Raw genomic sequence first — 21,347 nt, forward strand, 5'->3', positions numbered from 1 at the left:
GCATCCGCATTAAACTCCGCATCAATTGTTGGCTGCGGATGCGGATTTTGAAAGTGATGCGGTACATCAAGGTACCTACTCGGCTCAGAAGTTAATTTTGTCGTCACCTGTTAATTTATAAAAAAACCTGCATGTACGGAATCCTCATAGCGCGAGTTTGACCAACTTGTATTTGAAAGATAAATTAGTTTTTTTTGAACTCAACTTTGTAATTACATACCTATGTACCGAAATATAAAACCTGGCCATTGTTCGATTAGTATTATTAGTAAGTATAGGTACCTACACAGTAGCATTGCGTACACATACATTATAGGACATCATTATAATTATAGGACAATGAAAGTCATTATTATAAATGTCAGTGATTTAACCCTGCAATTTCATTAACCTTTTGAAAGCCACGCCTATCATATCATATGCAACGCGTCATTCGTTAACCTTGCCACAATGCACAAATATTGATATTGGCCTGTAGCGGCGGGCCGTAACTTCTTTGGCGGTCAAAGAGTTATCAACTTATCATTATCTTGACCAACGAACCTCAGTGCATTGGATGCACGCTTTACCGTAAACACCGTATATTACGAGAATGCCAGTAATATTCTTGTAAATAAGTAGTAGGTAAAGAATTTCAATGACTCGTTTACATAACGTGCACACAGATTTAAAATCTACTGCCCACTCTTCCTCGTGTTCCTAACATTGTCCCGCATTTTTTCACGTAGTCTGTTTTTCGATAGAACGAAACTGATCACAATTTTGCATTTCGTGTTATAATTGTGAATTTTTTAACATGGATTGAGTTCAAATGGACTATATTTCGATGGGAAAGAAAGATGAAAATGATCCCTGTGCGCGGGAAATGAGGCTAAAGGTTAGGGAGAAGGAATTCTGTTCATCATTTTTTCATATGGCTTAATTTTTAATGTTAATGCGTAACTATTTTCCTGTAAGCTTGTTATAGTAATCCTCTGTATTTATCCATTATGTATATTGTTATTGTAAATTAAAAAATTGTCCCCCAATGAAATTGAGTAAACGTTTTGTTGAGGGGATTATATTTTATTCGTTATAGTATGAGCAGGCTCGATCAAGGGGTTAAGGAGAGCCAAGAAAATATGGTCGAGTTTGGTATCAAATGAAAGTGCTCGGTTAACACACTTAGGTATACATTGTTTTTTAAATTTACCATTTTAAAATAATTACCAAGATAATAACGAAATAAAATAAACATAATACCCATAGGGATTTGACATTTGACAAGAAACATTACATTACAGCTACATAATTATACAATTTATTGTAATCTCTATGGTGAAATCTATCAGTTAAGGGCTCCACAGACCTTGCAATATAGCGTACGAGGTTTTGATTCATTGTAGACTAAGTTGCACCTACTCAATCGCTCTATAATATAGACCGCGAGCCAGGAACAGATTTCCATGGTATAGTGGTTAACGGCTATGTATGATGAGCCCTCGTGGACGGCAGCTGCCGATGCCGCTCCGTTAATGGGTTGATGAATGGCAGACACCGAAACACGTTAAAAAATTTTTGCTATCGCCTCCCGTTTCATACGTTGTCAGATGCTTTTGTGAATTAATAAATCATCAGCTGGTAGTACCGCAGAGAAAAAAATGTTAGGTAATAGTTAGGAAACGCATGAACATGTAAAAATAAGCGCTTTACCTTTTTATGACAGTGATAGCAAAGTCATGAAACGTGTGTCACCACAGTACCATTCCATCAGGCGTTCAATAAACGGATTATGCATTACGCATACTTTGCGAACATAAGTGGTAAGACGCGTATTTTTACCCACGACGGAACGGAGACGGTATATGCGTTTGGGGTGATTTACATGTTATTCATGTGACCAGCTGACGGTCTTTCCACCGCGATACAATGGGCTGACTAATTTTTTTAGGGTTCCGTACCCAAAGTGTAAAACGGGACCCTATTACTAAGACATCGCTGTCCGTCCGTCCGTCCGTCTGTCTGTCACCAGGCTGTATCTCATGAACCGTGATAGCTAGACAGTTGAAATTTTCACAGATGATGTGTTTCTGTTGCCCCTATAACAACAAATACTAAAAAGTACGGAACCCTTGGTGGGCGAGTCCGACTCGCACTTGTCCCGTTTTTTTATTCATAACAGCATCTAAACTATCATCTGACAAAGTATCAGCCGGGAGGCGATGACTGACGATATATGCCGCTGGCCCGCGGTGTAATAGATTTTGGCGAACCGCGAGTTTTCAGTTCGGGGCGAACTACGTACTAGTTATATTTAATTTTTACATTTGAAATCGATATATAAGAAATGAATATGCCAGTTTTAAATAAAATATTACATACAAAGTTCGTTATTGTTAATATTGTAGTTGATCCTCAATGAGCTTTGATATAGAGAACTTTGCACATATATTATGTATATTATAAGCAGAGGTTAACCCGGCATGTGAATTATATTATGGGACTGAGGCCTTGCTAAAGTGATGGTTATGTTATGCCGCTTACTACTCGTACAACAATGAGATGCTTTTTCATAAAGTTATCTATTTATTTGAATAATTTCGCCTCTTTCGTATTTTAGATCTCCACAGACCCTGAAACGCAGAAAAATAACAGTATTAACGTCACATATTAGTTGGAAGGCAGGTATAGTCAGCTGCAGAGAAAAGGTACCCCCCCCCCCCCCCATAGAAGTTTGTATGCAAAGGTGCTAAAAGAATAGGATTTCTGGCTACCTACCGATGCGAAAAAGAATATTTTCGCACAATAAAAACCAAATTGAAGCTGATTTAGCAACGGGTATTTATTAAAGGCGGACTTAATGTCAAAAGGCATTCTGTTCCAGTCAACCTTAAGGTAAAGCAGAGCGGCTGTTATACTTAGTTTGTATAGGTGATAGGTTAATTATAATATTTATAATTATTGTGTTACCTTCAGTGCTCTTCTGAATTTAGTGGATACAAGACTGAAAATAATTGGGTTCACTATGACACAGAACCAGCCGCTTATGGTGATCATTTTGAAAATTATTATCAACCACTGTAACAACAAAAAGTAAAAAATATTAACAACTATATTTCCTGTTCTGCCAACACTTTAATCACTTATTGCCTCAAATTTTCCTTAGTCATTAATTGTATAAAACATATTTTTATTATAGTACGCCACATTTTAGTACGTATAATAATTACTAAATCAGTGCTCCCCAGTACCCACGTGGTCTTGTTTGTCTTACCACTAGAGTGTTATTTATCTACATGGGCCCAAGGAGTGCTATAATATTTCGTATGAGAGTGCAGTTGTGTTTTATAAGATTTATGAGTCTGAAAATTGCGTTTGGTTATGTTAACACTTACTTTTGTTTTGTTAATTATCTCCATAGGATCCATAACAGCGAGAAATACTCTTATAATAAAGTGAGGCATCCAACACACAAGAAAGGCCACCGTCATTGCAACTGAAAAAAAAATTAGTGCTCGTTAAAATTATACAACAATTGTCAATTCCTATATCAAATTATAATAATACCTACCGTTATAATTATAACCTGATCTTTCCGAAGGGACTTATTGGTTGTTGTGTCACTTGTGCTAAACCTAATCAAGGTATAAGATACATAATGAGTATACTAGTTATAAACAATCTCCATTTTATGTTGCTAGAGATTGCAGTCTTTGGTCTTGTATAATTACTGAGACAAATTGGCGTAAGAAAAAAACTTCTCAACATGAGTTCTTATACGGTGCATAAAATAGTGTTTATATACTGCATCTCTTCTCCATTTTGAATGGAGTTAGATGCAAGCACATGTCAAATAATGTGTTTTTAGGGTTGTTTTGTTAATGGGTTTTTGCTCCGTGGTATGTATATATCAATCACGCCGAAAAAATGGGAAAATTAAAATTAGAAAAATCAATGAACCTACCTGCCCTACATGTGAAGTGGTGGTGTGATTATTTTTTGGTGCATCACATATCACATTGTGTGGGGTGTAGTTAGATAAATGTTTAGATAGGTCCAAACGAAGACGGGTCTACAAGAACCATTTTTTCAGTAAATATTTTCAGTAATAATAGCTACTAACTTAATAAAAAATGCGCTACCAAGTTATTAATAAAACCGGCCAAGAGCATGTCGGGCCACGCTCAGTGTAGGGTTCCGTAGTTACTCTTCCGTCACAACAAGCTAAACTGGAGCTTAAAGTATAGTAAATTGTTAACCAAGGGATGATGGGAGGGAAATAGGCAAATTTGCATAATCAGTACCTAATTAAAGTAAGTCTTTTTACTATGAAGGGGAAACTTTTTGCGATAACTCAAAAACAGCTAAACTGATCATGTCCGCTATAGTTTTCATTTAATGTATTTCTTAAGCTCTACTTCCACGATTTTTTTCATATTTTTGGACCTATGGTTCAAAAGTTAGAGGGGGGGGGACACATTTTTTTTTTCGGAGCGATTATCTCCGAATATATTCACTTTATCAAAAAATGTTTGTTAAAGACCCCTATTAGTTTTGAAAGACCTTTCCAACGATACCCCATACTGTAGGGTTGACGCAAAAAAAAAATCACCCCCAATTTACGGGTAGGGAAGGTACCCTAAAAAAAAAATTTTTAGATTTTATTGTACGAATTTGTCGGCTTTATTGATTTATATATCCATGCCAAATTTCAACTTTCTAGCACTAACGACCACGGAGCAAAGCCTCGGACAGACAGACAGACAGACAGACAGACAGACAAACAGACAGACGGACATGGCGAAACTATAAGGGTTCCTAGTTGACTACGGAACCCTAAAAAATGAGCCCCTCTAACTTATTGAACCATGACTACACAGACTATGAAAAAAATCGTAACAATGTCGCGGTATCGGCTTCGATAGCTGACGAAACAGTAAAGTAAATAAATCTACAAATTTGTTCAAATTTCACTATGCGGGGCTTCAACATGCGAAGCGATGACTTTGGACCTAATAATGTTCAGTAACATACACAGAAAGATTTATTTGATCCAAATACTCACGTATTAACTTATTGACTCTTCCTCTGGGACTTCTGTGACTGAATCTTCCGTTTGATAAATCATTTTGTCGACTTGAGTTTACTTTTACAATTATCATAAAATACGAGGTTGTTATTATAAGCAGTGGTATAAAAAACGTTAATATAGCTAGCACTCCGTTCACAACTCTGGCGTACACCGTTGGAACAGTGAAGCAGGTCAATGTTTGGGGCGGTTTCATACTAACCAATGCGACACTAATCATTTCAGGCATCGTCTCTGCGGCGGCCACCAACAAAATTAAACTGATTATTTTAATCACGCGCTGCAATTTCGGAGATGCTTTTATTCTCAAGGGATGACAAATCGCTATGTATCTCTCAATAGATAACGCGGTCATAGTTAAAATGCTATAATTCCATAGGCATATAACTCCAAAATATTGGATTTTACATACCGTTTCACTCAGGTATGTACCATCAAAAGATAGTTCATGGAGCACAAATAACAGTGCGAAAGTCAGCATTAAGTCACATACCGCCAAACTGAACAAGTAGTAATTGGTAACAGTATGCATAGTTTTGTCGAAATAAATGACGAGACATATCAGTACGTTTATGAAAAGGCTAATTACTATTATGAAGCACATAACGAGAATATACATCACTTTAAAGTCTTGGAAAAATACGATAGATTCTTCCATAAACTCCGTCCACAACGTAATATTAACATCACCAAAATTCTCAGTCTTATACATAGTTTTGTATAGATACCCAGCCTCAAAGTGAAACCAAAGGGACCTTATTTGTGAGAGCTTTTGTAAAAAAAAACTAATCGTCGATTACTAGGAAAGCCGATAGTAGGTACGTAATGTTTCTATAGGTTTACCGATCAGTTCGATCTGTCACATGCGACTGAAATGTTACGATTGCATTGGCGCTATAGTGTTTGCTCAGTTAAGTGGAAATTGTAGATAATGGGATTAGGTAGTATAAAATTACTTACATGATGAGGGAAGTGTGTACGCATAGGCAATTAGGCAAGTTATATTTACTTAAAACACCACTGGCTGATTCATTAACTTCGGTTCTAAATTGGAGTTCTTTTTTACTGGGTACAATTATGCAAAAATAAAAATAATGATCAATAGTTAGCAAAGATTTATATGAATACTAGGCACTTTTATTTTAAGCTCAAACAAATAACTCTGAAACGTCACCGTCACCGAAAAGTGGGTTCACTTAAAATACTAATTTAAAAGATCTGTTTTTACTACAATAATTTAATATTTCTACTTCCGATTTCCATGTTTTTAATTAACTTAGTTCTAAACAACTTACGCGTCCTATTACGGTGTTTTCTGTTGATTTTTTCCATAAATTCTGAAACATATTTAAGTTATACAGACAATACATACGTACACATATGAATAAAACCGTGTCTGACCACTAGGTATCTGTACCCAATGTTGGACATAATTCTTAATTCTAATTAACCATTTAATGGTTTATGCAATAAACCATTAATTCCGCAATTAGTCAATTGCATTAAGCATTAATTGAATTAAGGTTAATTAGATTTTTTTTATATGTTAATTAAAATTAAATTAATAACAATTAATCTCAATTGCATTAACGTTTAATGGAAGACAATAATTTCGCAAATAATTAATGTTACTATTACTTGAAAGCATATTTATACAAGCTTCAGTGAATTATAAGATCGTGATGTTTTAAAATGAGACTCAACGAAATGACCCTGAACCTTGGCAGTACCTAGTGGAGCTCAGATTTGGAGCAACATAGCCACTGCCAGGGATCAGCATCAGCTCTATCTTGGATACTTTTCTTCCAAGTGCTCATCAAGACGAGTCGAATGACCGAAACAGCGTATGCCTCTATGTTGCACCAAACCTGAGTTCCACTAGGTACTGCCAGGATTCATCATCAGCTCTATTTTGGACAATGCTCTTCCAAGTGCTCATTAAGATGAGTCGGATGACCAAGTCGGCGTGTGTCTGTGTTGCACCAAATCTGAGTTCCACTAGGTACTACCAGGGTTCAGGGTCATTTTGTTGAGTTTCATTGTAAAATATCACGATCTTATAATAGTTATAATTCACTGAGGCTTGTATTAATATGCTATTTTTTATAATTTTAGTAAATCCAAGCGATAGTAACATTAATTATTTGTTTATGAAAAAAATAATGTAATTCTATTAAACGTTAATGCAATTGAGAGTAATTCGAATTTTTTGAAACTTTAATGCCAATTAATAGGAAATTAGATTGACAATCAATGTAATAAGAATAAAGTGTAGATACTGCCCAACCACGCCAAACAGCCGTAGGTAGCTGCCCGCGTAGCCAACGTGCATATCGTTCACGCTCCGCTCCGTGGCGAACGAAACGCAACTGTCACAGTCGCACGAATATGGAAGAGTGATAGAGGGATATGATATGACTACGCTACGCTACGGAGCGTTAACGTTGGCTACGCGGCCTATTGACAACCATTGGAGAACTCATTTATTTGTTAATCGTATGTTCGCTATTCAAATTGATTTCCAATAGCTATTAACCCTTTGAACACCAAGAACTCCTAAAGGCGTCGTTACTAGTCGTGCCCACAGTGCCAAGGACAACTATAGGTGTCATGACGTATGCTTGCAAAGTAACCTTCATACCTTCGAGTAAGGTTTACATTAGCTCGCTTGCGTCCGGGAGCTTGGCGTTTGAGTGATGTTTGTGTTTATGACATAAAGCGTTCAAAGGGTTAAAGCTATTATGAGACATTGTAAAGTTGGTTATTTATCGTTCTAATTACCTTGAGAGCTCTTCTGAATTTTGTGGATACAAGACTAAAAATAATTGGGTTCAGTATCACACAAAACCAGCCGCTTATGGGGACCAGTTTGAAAATAATTTTCCATAACTGCAACAACAAAATGCAAAAAATATCGACAACTATATTTTCTGCCACCAAGATTTAGATTTATCCCCGAATTCCTCATGTTATAAATTTAATGTTATAACATTTGTTGGCAACAAATATTTCATTTATATTATTACATCGTATCAATCTTACAACGATATCGCCAAATTTTAGTAGGTATTCAAATAATTATAAAAACCGAATCACAGCACCCCACTACCCACTAGTACCCACGTCTTGTTTGTCCAACCACAAGAGTGTGATGTATATCTAAAAGAACGAAGGTAGTGACGTGTGAGGCCATGATGCACCAAACAGTCGAAGCTGTGTTTTAGTAATATTCTATGAATGAATGAATGAAAATCTTTAATTCAGGCATCTAGTGGCCCAAAGACAAATACCTTAAAACTAACATACATATTATATTTTAAAACTAAACACTACAAATCATATTAAGGATGCGATGCATTATGCAACCCCGCAGTGCCCGCAGTGTTTATGTTATAACACAATAAACTCTCCCGTTTTGTTCACATATTTAAAGTCATTAACGAGTCTAACGTGATTAAATTTCACGTTTCACCCACAGCTGTGGTCACGGAAGACTGACGGCCCAGCAAAATGCCAATAGAGATATTGGTAATTGGTAAACAATACTAAACCACCCGATATTAGTTTATATAAATGTTCGGAGTCGACAAATAATTTGATCCTTCCAATCTTGTTAAATGTTTAAGCCTGTCACGTCACAGACGGAGCGATAATATACCAAAAGATATCTTACAGTCATCATCATCATCATAACAGCGCTTTATCTTACAGTAAGGCTTCTTAAGATACCTTGCGATATATAGCTCGGTATATAACGATATATTTCGTCTCTCTCACAATGTAGGTACTAGACAGACAGCGATATATATTTTGGTATCTTAATGTATATTAATATATATTATCGCTCCGTCTGCGACGGGCTTTATTGTCCACGGCACGACACGCAACACTAACTATATCGGCACAGTGATCCGATCATCACATCCCTTAGTTTCAGCATCTGAATCACTGCTCCCCAAGTTGACGATAATTTGTACCCGTCTTCCCTGTTGACATTGTTAGGGTGTTTTATTTTAATTTCGATCGCCTAGCTCACGTTCCGAGGATATATATTATTGATGACCTGTCTGGCCTAGTGGGTAGTGACCCTTCTTATGAGGCCGGTGGTCCCGGGTTCAAATCCCGGTAAGGGCATTTATACCTGTGATGAGCATGGATATTTGTTATCAAGTCATGTGTGTTTTCTATGTTATTAACTATTTATAAATATTTTTTTTAAGTACCCATAACACCAGCCTTATTGAGCTTACTGTGGGACTTAGTATATTATTATTTTTTATTATCCTCGCATCACTATTATCTAACTGATATCGGGTAGTTTATTGTTGTTTATCAATATTTCCATTGACATGGAGGTAAGTCTTACGGGACCACAGCTAGTCCAAACTAGCTGAAACCTCGGATTAAAGGCATAATACCTAATGAAATTTAATCGCATTAGACCCATTACGGACTTAGATATATTTCATATTTACTTAATAACTTTCAGCTAAAATTGTTCTAATTTTTTTATGTAAATTGAAAATCATAATTATAAAACTTACTTTTGGGGCGTTTATCAGCTCCATAGGTTCCATTACAGCAAAAAGTACTCTTATAATAAAGTGAGGCATCCAACACACGAGAAAGGCCACCGTCATTGCAACTGAAAAAAAGGAGCGAGTGCTCATTAAAATTACCGAATAATAATAAACACGATAGCGTTATACGGCGCTTTTCTGTTACCTACTTTAAATGTATTATTTTAATATAGAATAAATTCGTTTGTAAACTTATGCTAAACCTAATCAAAACAAGATTATCCAGATAATAACCCATTTCTAATTGTCTATTTTATACTCGTAAAGAGTCATAAAAAACAAGCGACCCGCTCCGGCTTCGCACGGGTTACACAAAATCTTAACAAATTATACTCCTATTCCTCAAGAATCACTTAGATAGGCGAAAACCACATGCAAACATATATACATACAAACATACAGACGCGGCGCGGCGGGGGACTGTAATATAAAGTGTAGTAGGTAATAGTGATAACTTGATAAGACACATGCGTATTTTACATTGTGTAGGTAGCTACACCACGCTGAATGAAGCTAGATGCAAGCACATGTCAAATAAGGTCAACTAGTACAGTCATCAATAGTAACGGATGAAACAACGCACCAAAAGAAACTCCTTTAGGATCTTTTAGGACCTTTATTCTTTAACAGGATATGGGAGCTGAGATTTAAAGATTTTAGGTGAATATATCCGTCTCGCTAACGGAAACCGCTCCTAAAACTAGTGCGATAAGGACAATTTGTAAGTTAGGTGAAAAATCCTGCGTAAAAATCTCAAAAAACGATGTTTCGTACAAAACTTAACCAAATGTAACAATATTTTGAGATCTAAATGGTAATGAAATTATCTGTGTCAGATTGTTTTGCTTTTTAAGCTAATAGTTTTCAGTTTTGAATACCATGCTTCTCTTGTCAATTAGGCCGTTTTTGTTGGTAACGATTTTAGAGCAAAAATGTAAAATTGGTGGATTAAAATTGAAGTCGTTGAAATTGTACACCTTTTGTTACGCAATATCTAAATAATAGGTATTAGTTTCTATTAGCACCCCGAGACCTGCGTCCCCGGTAATATGTGACAAGAAGGGACAGTTTTTAAAAATCATAAAAAAATTATGGTGGTAAATTATAGAAAATGATGTATAAGAACAGTTTCAGCAAATATTGTAGATTGTTTAAGTATCAAAATTACTTTCGTTGAAAATAAGTCGATTTTTAGAGAAATTGTCACTTGTTTTGAAGTAATTTCTAGAGAAAACTGATTTCGTCTAACTTTAATTTACACTACTTCAATTTTATAATAACAAAAACATAGTTTATTAAAGTTGAAGTACAGGATATGTGTAATACAAAATTACCATATTTAGCAGTACAAACTTTACAAAATTTGCAAATAAAAGCTTTAAAATTAGTGCTTTACGCGAGTATGCCTAAACGTCCATCAGAAAAAAAAAACATTAATAATTAAGTGCGTTTGTTGTCAAAAAATTGATTTATTAAAATGAAACATAGCAAGACGTGCTAATAGAAACCAGTACTTGTAATTTGACATTTTTGCGACTAAAATCGATAACGGCCTCTTAAGAAACAAAAATATCAAAAAAAATATTCAGTCCGACACAGATATTGATAATGATAATCTGTGTTGAAAAAAATCATTGCTCTAGCTTCAAAAACCACGAAGGAAACAGTCGAGTACGTTTGTACGGTCACGTCTGAAAATATCGATACAAAAAAGTGCCAAAAACATGTATACACGACTTAATTGCCCGTATATTAATGTAGTGTATACATATTTTTGCCACATTTTTCGTATCGATATTTTCGGACGTGACTGTATGGAGAAATGACCACTCCTGTTGCTTCTTAATATTTGCATTAAGGTTGTTACTTCAGTTTTGAAGTCATCCTGCTTACCTACTTTATGCTGACGATAACAAAAACTGGAGATTACAGGAAGATTAGCCTTATTGAGCTTACTGTGGGACTTAGTCAATTTGTGTAATAATGTCGTATAATATTTATTTATTTATTTGACTTGGTCATATAGGTAATTATGGTCAGTAAAATAATCTTTTAAAATACAAACTTTTAACTTCAAACTTTATTCATTACCATTTAAATAATGAAATAATACGTAGAATATGTTGTTTAGCTTGAATGTTGACGCACATTAAAGGATCAATTTATAAAAAAAGGATATCAGTATTATATAATTACAATATTACACAAATTTACTAAGTCCTACATTAAGCTCAATAAAGCTTGTGTTGTGGGTACTTATTAGACAACGATATATTTACTTACTCCCCTTATTTAATAGTTAATATTAAAATTAATGTTAGAACTCTTCGTTTGAAACTTTGAACCGACACATTCCCTTTACGCAAAAATGTACAAAGATAGGTAATTTCTTTATTAGGAAAGCGTGCAAGTATAATAGGGTTGTTTCCAATATTTTGAAACGCTTGTATTACGTTCTATATTAACTAAAAGTTGCCCTAAAATTCAACTTTTATACTAAAAACGGCTTTAAATATGTTAAATTAACAAAATATATATTGACAGACGCTTTCGCGCCCAAAACGCTCTGAAAATTGTCTGAAGTCACAGTTTACGGTTTGACACATAACTACATACACACGTAGAAGATACGAACTGTCAACTGACATTTGTCATTTGTTGTTTATCGTCTAACTGTCAACAGTGTCAATCCGAGAGTTGTGACGTCATCAGAATCTTCAAAGACGTTTCGAGTTTGGTCACGTGACGTGTGCCAAAAGATATTTTTAATTCAATATTTACAAAAATATGGTCATTACAGGTCCCCTAAAAGTAGTTTAACATGTTCTTATAATCCAAAAGAATTTATGGGATACAATTCTGCCTTAAGATTTGTAGATGGAAACAACCCTATTCTTTTCTCACACATTGATATGTTTAATGTGGTTTACCATTCCATTAAGAGGTACTCATACTTAAAAAGTGCTTTGAATTACACATCTTTTTGTTTAGCTGGCGAATGGTAAATGCTTTGGACGCGTAGTCTGTTCTGCTACTTTTGAGGCTGACTGTTACCTACTACCTACAATAACAAGCAAAGCTGGCTTCAGTAACATACAAAACAATTAGAGCGTTATCGTGACAAATTTTATCCAAATGTGTACTCACATATTAAGTTATTGATTCTTCCTCTGGGATTTCTATGACTGGAAGTTCTGTTTGATAAGTCCGTTTGTCCCCTTAAATTCACTTTTAAAACTATCATGGAATATGCGGTAGTTATTATAAGCAGTGGTATAAAAAATGTCAGCATAGCTAGCACTCCGTTCACGATTCTGGTGTACACCGTTGGAACAATGAAGCAGGTCAATGTTTGGAGCGGTTCCATACTAATTATTTCAGGCACCGTCTCTGCGGCAGCCACCGCCCACATTAAAATTATTATTTTCATCACCTGTCGTAATTTCGGAGGCGCCTTTATTTTCAAGGGATGGCAAATTGCTATGTATCTTTCAATAGATAATGCGGTCATAGTTAAAATGCTATAATTGCATAGGCTTATCATTCCAAAAAATTGAATTTTACATGCTATTTTACTGAAATATGTACCATTAAAAATAGTTCAAGGAGCACAACTAACAGTACAATAGTCAGCATGAAGTCAGATACTGCCAAACTGAACAAGTAGTAATTGGTAACAGTATGCATAGTTTTGTCGAAATAAATTACAAGACATATCAGTAGATTCATGAACATGCTGATGACTGTTATGAGGCACATGCCGACTATATATATCACTTTAAGGTCTTGCTCGAATGCAATAGAGTCTTTCACAAACTCTGTCCACATCGTCATATTGACATCACCAAAATTCTCAGTCATATACATACTTTTATATTAGTACCTACTGATCCTTATACCAAGCCTCAAAACGAAACCAATGGAAACTTACTAAATTATTCTTATGGTCGATTGATTATTTTAAGTCAATTATTAGGTTGACGACATGAGTACATAATGTTCTATGCCGATTAGTTCGATCTCTCACATTCGACTGAAATATTTCGAATGTATAGGTGCTATTAATGTTTGCGCAGTTACGAGGGGAGGTCAAAAATTCGCGGAATGGTTGGGATAGGGATGAGGATCAGCCAAATTTACTCGTATATCTATTTGGGAACACATTAAGAATACATTATATGAATTATACCAATTCATATAGATACAACCATCCAGAAAAGTCTAATTTTGCAAAGCACTTAATAAACAGTGGCTACGTTTTACCTGAGAATCATTCTTTTGATATTTTACACGTGTAAATTGCGAGAAAGGATTACGTTTGAGTGTTCTGGAACTGTTGGAAATAATTAGGTACAATAATACAATATTATGACATTAATTGCATGTAAAACAAGTAAGTATAACGGGTTAGCACTGATTGACTAGCACGTTATCTTTTCGCGGATTAGCAAAGTAATATTTTTTGTTTTAATTAGTATGGATTTCCGCAGAGTAACGCCTGATTCTATTCATTGCCTGGGTTCATCATTAGACTCATCTAAAGAAGAGTTAATGTAGTGATAAAATAATCAAGGTGTCATAATCGGCTGGTAGCTACGATTTTCTAAGACTGTCAAGGAATAACAGGATGCCACTATTACAGGGGAGTACTTGCACTATTGCGGGTATTATAGAAAAATAGTGAGGAAAATTTACCAATGGTGAGCTGCTGCTGCAAAACAATGTCCAGTGATTATATTTATTCCGAAATTTGTAGAGGGAGTTGCGCGGAAAGAAATTCCACGCCGATGGACGCAATTTTGGCTAATTACGATAGCAAAGATATTTTTTTTTTATATGTTTAGAAATATATATATCCCGATTTCACACATGTCACCTGACGCCCGGGCGGGTTCGTACCTGGTGCAAAGGTTATCCATCGCCATTCAACGTGGCAACGCGGCTAGCGTTATGGGTACCTTTGCGCCGGGGACAACTCGGGGGGGTCTTTTTGACTAGATTTAAGTTAGTCTTAAGTTTTGTTTTTTTACGTATTTTTTTTGTGTTTATTTTATGACCATATATTTCTGTAGAACATTTATGTAAAACTGATATAATATTATAAAACTTAAAAATTTAATGTCGTATAAACTTTAAGTGTGGCTATATAAGGTTCTACCTTTGCTCATTTATGCATTTTAAGGTTTAAAAAAAATCTTTTTGGTGTATTCCTTTTGGTACCCGCCTTATGGAATCTCTCACGATTGTGTGAGATCTGAATATATATAAGGAGGATTATATTGAAAAAGAAAAATAGTAAGTAGTAGTTTCATTGATAAGTATTCCATCCATCCGCAAACTTTTGGACCTCCCCTCGTAAGTGGGAATTGTAGATAATGGGATTAGGTTGTATAAAATTACATGACGAGTTGAGTGTTGGAATGTATGTTTAGTAAATTAGCTTTCGCGTGGAATGATGATGATTGTTAAACCTACCCTATATCCCTCCCCGGAACTGATGAAACTATCTCCATAACAAATAATCGGTCCAGCGATTTACGCGCGAACAGGTAACAGGCTGACAGAACTTTTGCATTTATAATATATTACATTTCAATATAGTAGGGATTAGGCAAATTATAGTTACATAAGTAAAACCACTGACTTACTCGTTAACTTCGGTTTAAAATTGGTGTTATTTTTTTAGGTTACGTAGTCATTTATAAATTATATAAGTACTGGGTAAAATTTTATTGCGTGCACCAACATAGTACGAACGACCGGCCTGGCCTAGTGGGTAGTGACCCTGCCTATGAAGCCGATGGTCCTGGGTTTTTATTTGCGTGATGAACACAGAACATTTGTTCCTGAGTCATGGATGTTTTCTATGTATTAAAGTATTTGTATATTATATATATCGTTGTCTGTGTACCTACATACAACACAAGCCTTCTTGGCTTACTGTGGGATTTAGTCAATTTGTGTCCCTATAATATTTATTTATTTAGTATTTTATACAATTGTGATATAAAAGAAAGCTTTTCAGTCGAGTGCCGTGTTTAGGCAACGAAGCTTGCTGAGTTGCCTAAGTAAGGTATGAAATTGAAAAACTTGATTATATCCCTATTGTATACAATACTTTTTCTACGAGTTATCTAAAATAATACTTTTTTTTTACTATAAAACCTAATTAATTAATGAAAATTAAGATCACAGTAGACAAAATTGTAGACATAAAAGCCCGGCCCCGCGCCCTGCGCCCGTTTAGTATTTTCTATGAGAGCGCGGCGGCACGTGATAGGTAAATTTTTTTTTCAGTTGACTACACAGCGTATCGAAAAGAATCTTATAGTTGAATGGGAGCCCATACATGAAAAATGCCACAATTTTAGCTTGGTGTACGAAATCTTAATTCAACCATTACAGTCGACGAGTAGATAAATTAGTTTTCAAAACTACTTATATATATAGTGATACATGATATACTACTATGACATGATATATGTATACACTTTCGTTTTTATTATTCATGTCATTCCCTTGGCGATTTTCATTTGTACAAATTTTGAATAAGTAATAATAAAATATGGAATACAATTAAATTATAAGCCTATCAATTAAATAATCAAGGGAGCGACAAAAGCGATAACAGAAATTATACAAGGAAATTAAATAAATCACAAGGAAATGATAAAAAAACTGCAAGGGAATGAGAGGAGGGGGAATGTACATAGTAAACACGATACAGTATTGGAAATTGATATTTTACTAAATAAAATGAAAAATAAAAAAACAGATTTACAGCCTTCGTGGTTTCTTTCCTTGGTATTGTTTTTTAATCATCGTTACTCGTCTAATCATTTTAAATCTCTTTTTTTTGCATGCCTCAAAATGACCTAGGTGACAAATTTATTTGTTCTCAATAACATAAGAATCAAAACGTGTTCAGCATAATAGACAACACGACTTTTAAAATATGTGTTTGTTTGTTAGTAATATTAAGTTAATTGTCATTATCCCAGGTCTAAACCCCAAGGGAATGAGCACCAGGGGAATATAAAAACGTATGTTTTTGGTCAACTGCTCTGAAACCGTTATGATTACGATAATATTTATGAGCTTGCCGAAAACTCTTAAACATATATGCGTAAATAACCCCACATTCACTTAACTATGCATATGTTTAAACCTCGATTGTACTCGTACTGTGAATAAAGAGCAGAAAAAACCGTTCTCGAAAAAATGCTAAAAGATGACTACAAATTCGGCCAGGATCCCTATCAGACACAGATTAGAGATAAATATAACTAAATTGAAAGAAAACAAAAACAAATCAAAACATTAATGTATTTATTAATACTCATACTTCTAATATCCTAATTTCGCCTTCCCATAAAAACGGAGTTTCGTTCTTTTTTCAAAACAACGTGTTGGAATGTAATAAACCTTTTCACATTCAATGGCATGGCTAGGCTTATAAATCAAACAAAAAAGAGCAAGAACAAGTTTTGAACGAAAATCTTCAATTCACTGTATTTTTTAACTATAGTATCTGAGGCTACATAAACTAATTTCAGCCATTATTCTATTGTTAGTATAAAGTTTCGGAGTAATCTATCTAGTTTGAAATGACGGCCTAACTACGTTTGTACGGAGAACCGGGCTTGCTGGGGACCCTTAATTTGGTTCAAAACTACTTACGAGTATGTTGGTATTTCTATTTTCGCGTTTTCTTAATTTTCATACTCCTTAAATTCTGAAACACAATTCGATTACAAGATAATACATATTATCTTGTAATCGAATTGTATTATAATAATATTTTTTTATGTTAAGAGTAGGTACCTATTTAATTACCTTTAGCGATTTTCATAAATTTAGTGGACATGAGGCTGAATAAAACCGGATTCATAACGCTGCTGAACCAGCTATTAATGTTGAGAGCCTGAAACACTAGACGCCACCCCTGCAAAGTATAAACAATTATATCGACTTCAGCTAACGAGAACCAGCCCGTGTAGCCAACATGCCAATCGTTAACGGTTCGTAGCGTAGCGTAGTCATCTCTCTCTATCAACTGACAATGAGAGTTGCGTTTCGTTCGCTACGGAGCGTTAACGATTGGCATGTTGGCTACGCGGGCTGGCCTGTTTAACTCGACAGGAAGCTATGCAGGTCGATATACAGTGGCTATCACATAAAACTAAGTTGTGTAAGTCCCAAATAAATAGAATATATAATGAAAAAGCATAAGTGTTATAATATACTGAAAAAGCACGCGTGTTTAATATCTAGGATTATGAGCCAAAAATCGGTGGAATAAAAAGGCCGTTTTGAGCAAGTGTGTTGAAAATGTATCTTAAGAGCAATTCCTAGCTGAGCAACTTTTCAAATCTCGAATTTTTGAAGCTATGTTTCTGTCGCGCTGCGGTGGGCGGGAGCCGAAGCTATCTAAGTGTGAGTGCGCGCACACAGACGCGAGACTCGTGCACTCGCTCATTGCGCGCCGTTCCGTCGACATCGCCCGCGAGCCGGACGGAATTTATTCTGCGCTGCCCGACGCAAGTTGTTTTTGTTGTTACCACGTAATATTGTTTTTCATTTTTATATTATACTGTATCTATTACACCCTAATACCAAACACCCTATCACCTGTACTAAATGTATTTTACACCTATGATGACGAAATAATAAATGATTGATTGATATTAATTACCATATAGGTAAAAACTGCAAAAAAGAATGATGTCTCAGCTTCGGTTGTCGTCGTACAGTCAAGTGCAAAAATATGTATCGAAAGAATCGTCTCATAAATATGGTACTACGCTCTTATTACACTGGAATAAGATGCTATGGGACATATTTTTGAGTAAGATGTGTACACCCATATTTTTACACTTGACTGTATCTATCCGTATCAGTAAGTTGGGGGTGATCATGGTATGTTGTGAAATTTTGTAAGTAGGTATAAATATACCTATGGTTAAACTACGATCTATTTAACTTGTTCTCGCCTCGCCTTATTGAAGAACGTATCGCAATGACAATCTGGGTAAAGTATGTTGGGATAATGCCGGACAATTTTGGGACCAATTGAGAGAACTCGTGAAAAAATGTTTTTTCGAGATCTCTCAACACGTGACAGATTCTTGAAGTACGTAGCGAATCGTTAAATAATAACCGTAGATTCGGCCTGAATTTTGGTAATCTTCAATATAGAACGGTTTTAGTTTTGTACCTGTGTAAAGATGAGACATACTTTTTTTTAGGGTAACGAGTGTTTTGCCATCAAGGGAGAATATTGGATGGTGAAAAAAAGTTGCTTCTAATGGAAAGAGAATAAGGTATCACAAAGAAATAGGTCCGGTGTCTACCCTTTTGTATCCGATCTTAACCCTGATACAAAAATTGGTAAAATTGTGGCTCTCAAACTTTGATACCTATGTCATAAGGCAATTTGATAAGTAAACAATGTGCTAAGAAACCTCTTATTGTGAGGTTTACCCGAAGTAATAAAAAAAAACCACTAAAATAATAGATACGTTGCAAAGTTTTGACAATTTAAGATTTCATGAACTGTACAGGTTTAGGGAAAGTGTAAATGTATTGTTTATTGAATGGAATGTACTGGAAGATATTAAGTACTTAAGTAGGAGGGACAAAAATCAAAATAAAAAATAATCGTGCCCAGTCATTTTTAATGAAGGTCGCCAAAAAAATAAGAATCAAACTTAGAAATCAAAAAGACTAAGTAGTTCTTTAAAAAGGTCAAGGTCACTGAGAGCCCATCTTGAAGTATGGAAAATAATTAAAATTGCGATTTTGTTGCTTTAATTTTGCAATTATGTATGTAATTGAAGAAAATTTAAAGTTTGATAATCACTGCTGTCTTTTAAATAGGTAAAGATCTGATTGTTTCTGGTCCGATTTTTACCTGGAAGGGTCAAGATCGGATATCGGTCTACAGCAGTGCTAGGTCTGTTAACACAATTACAAAAACAAACACAGTTTCATCACAATACGCAAAATAATTACAGAGCGAAGATCGGATAGAAGGAAGAATTCGCGAAATTTACCTTGCTCTCTGTGATTGCACATAGCACAAGCCCGACTCCCTGAGCGACGCGGGGACACTGACAGTCGAGGCGCAATGAAATGGCGTCTTACACAATGTTGCCAACATTAAAAAATAAAGCCAAATTAGGGGGAAATGAATGTCCTACGTTCTTCACCGCATCCGGTATTTACCCAACATACCTTAATCGTTGAACCGCCGCATTTCAAAATGGCACTTATTTTGATATCGGCTAGCCGTAATGTAATACGGCGGATTATACAATACGACTGCGATACTTATATATAAATCCTCTCGTCAATGTAATTTCATTAAATTTGCTATCTAGTGGCAAACATCAAAGTAGTTATCTTTTACTTGTGACGCACAAGTGTGAGCAATGTAATATACTATATTTCGAAAAAAAATTGCCTACTACGTAATAAAAGAAAATGTGATTATTAAATTAGAATACGAAAGGTGGTCAAATCTCAAAATGCTGTCGTTTTATTTAAAATAATGAAATAATTAGACCAGTTCCGAAAGTATCGGGAAATCCCGGTTCTTTAAAACAGTACCGGTTCTGCAATCCCTAATAATGATGCATCACTATTCCTTCTGTGTACGTATATTTAGAAACTGTCTCCGCCTCCAATTCGTGCGATAAGGACAACTGCAGCTCGGACCGAAATTCACTCGCAAAAAACTCAAAAATCGAGGTTTCGCTCTCGACTGTTTCCTCCTCCAAAACGCAACTAATCATTATGAAATTTTGGAAATTGCAAGAGGAAGAAATAATCTATGCCGCTATGTTTTGATTTTTTGGATATTTTTTGTCATATTTGTATACTGTGCCTTTTTTTACAGCCAATTCAATTTAGCCGTTTTTGCGATTTTCGAGGCGCTGTATCTTTCTTCAAAATAAAATAATCCAAAAAAGCAAAACATAGCGGCACAGATATTGATGATATTGATCTTATTTGAAAAAATCACTGCTCTAGGTTAAAAATCCAGGGAGGAATCAGTCGAGAGCGTTTGTATGGAAAAATCGCAACTAGGAATTCCTCTTAACCTATGTATATACCCTCCTTACGAATTCAATGAAATATATTGAATTCTAATTGAATTACGGAAAATAACAATAATATGTCTTTTATTGTATGTATTTGTAATTTTCGTTTCAATTACCCCCAAATATTATGACTGTTTTGCGTATTAAAACGCATATTGAATACTATGAACTTTTAAACGTCAAAGTACCAAATGGGCCAAAATCGATATCGATCTACTTTTTTCTTTTATTTGAAAGCAGGTGTATTAAGTTTAATCTCATAGAAAAATAATAAACAGACGTAATTATGGGTAAATAACAATATAAAATAAGAAATGTCATCATAATTTTTCTTAGGTAAATTTCGGAGATATTTTTTACACATTTTCGTTAATAAATCATTTTCTTTTTACTGTATAAAAAAATGTGTTGGAATGTACAACTCAAGTTCTTTCAAATGATATTCTACTTGACGTAGTAAGTATAGTAAGTAGGTAGCTAGACTTCTAAATTTTGCCCATAGTTATTTTTGTTCATATTTGTTATTCCTTAGCGTATATAAAAACTAACCTTGCCTAGATTAACTAGTTGTTTTGTATCTGGCACACAGCTGAG

General features: G+C 35.0%; 1 protein-coding gene across 1 annotated transcript; it reads right to left on the minus strand.

Annotated features, from left to right (window-relative positions):
- Positions 1-1,744: 1,744 nt before the first annotated feature.
- On the minus strand, positions 1,745-6,491 carry LOC133534766 (neuromedin-U receptor 2-like). Its single transcript, XM_061874031.1, has 4 exons — positions 5,045-6,491; positions 3,375-3,475; positions 2,950-3,057; positions 1,745-2,612 (listed from the first exon to the last, which is right to left on the minus strand). Exons 1-4 carry the CDS (start codon positions 5,778-5,780, stop codon positions 2,562-2,564), a joined length of 996 nt encoding a protein of 331 aa, XP_061730015.1. The 5' UTR covers positions 5,781-6,491; the 3' UTR covers positions 1,745-2,561.
- Between the last annotated feature and the right edge of the window lie 14,856 nt (positions 6,492-21,347).

Source organism: Cydia pomonella, chromosome 2 (assembly GCF_033807575.1).
Source record: "Cydia pomonella isolate Wapato2018A chromosome 2, ilCydPomo1, whole genome shotgun sequence".
NCBI classification, from domain to species: domain Eukaryota; kingdom Metazoa; phylum Arthropoda; class Insecta; order Lepidoptera; family Tortricidae; genus Cydia; species Cydia pomonella.

Bases quoted from the DNA above. Each gene is read 5' to 3' on its own strand.
- LOC133534766 (XM_061874031.1), bottom strand. From the start codon at position 5,780: ATGTATAAGACTGAGAATTTTGGTGATGTTAATATTACGTTGTGGACG. The intron at 3,476-5,044 runs GTGAGTATTTGG...TTTTTTTTTCAG, and splicing joins AAGAGTCAATAAGTTAATAC to TTGCAATGACGGTGGCCTTT. The intron at 2,613-2,949 runs GTAACACAATAA...TCTGCGTTTCAG, and splicing joins AATTCAGAAGAGCACTGAAG to GGTCTGTGGAGATCTAAAAT.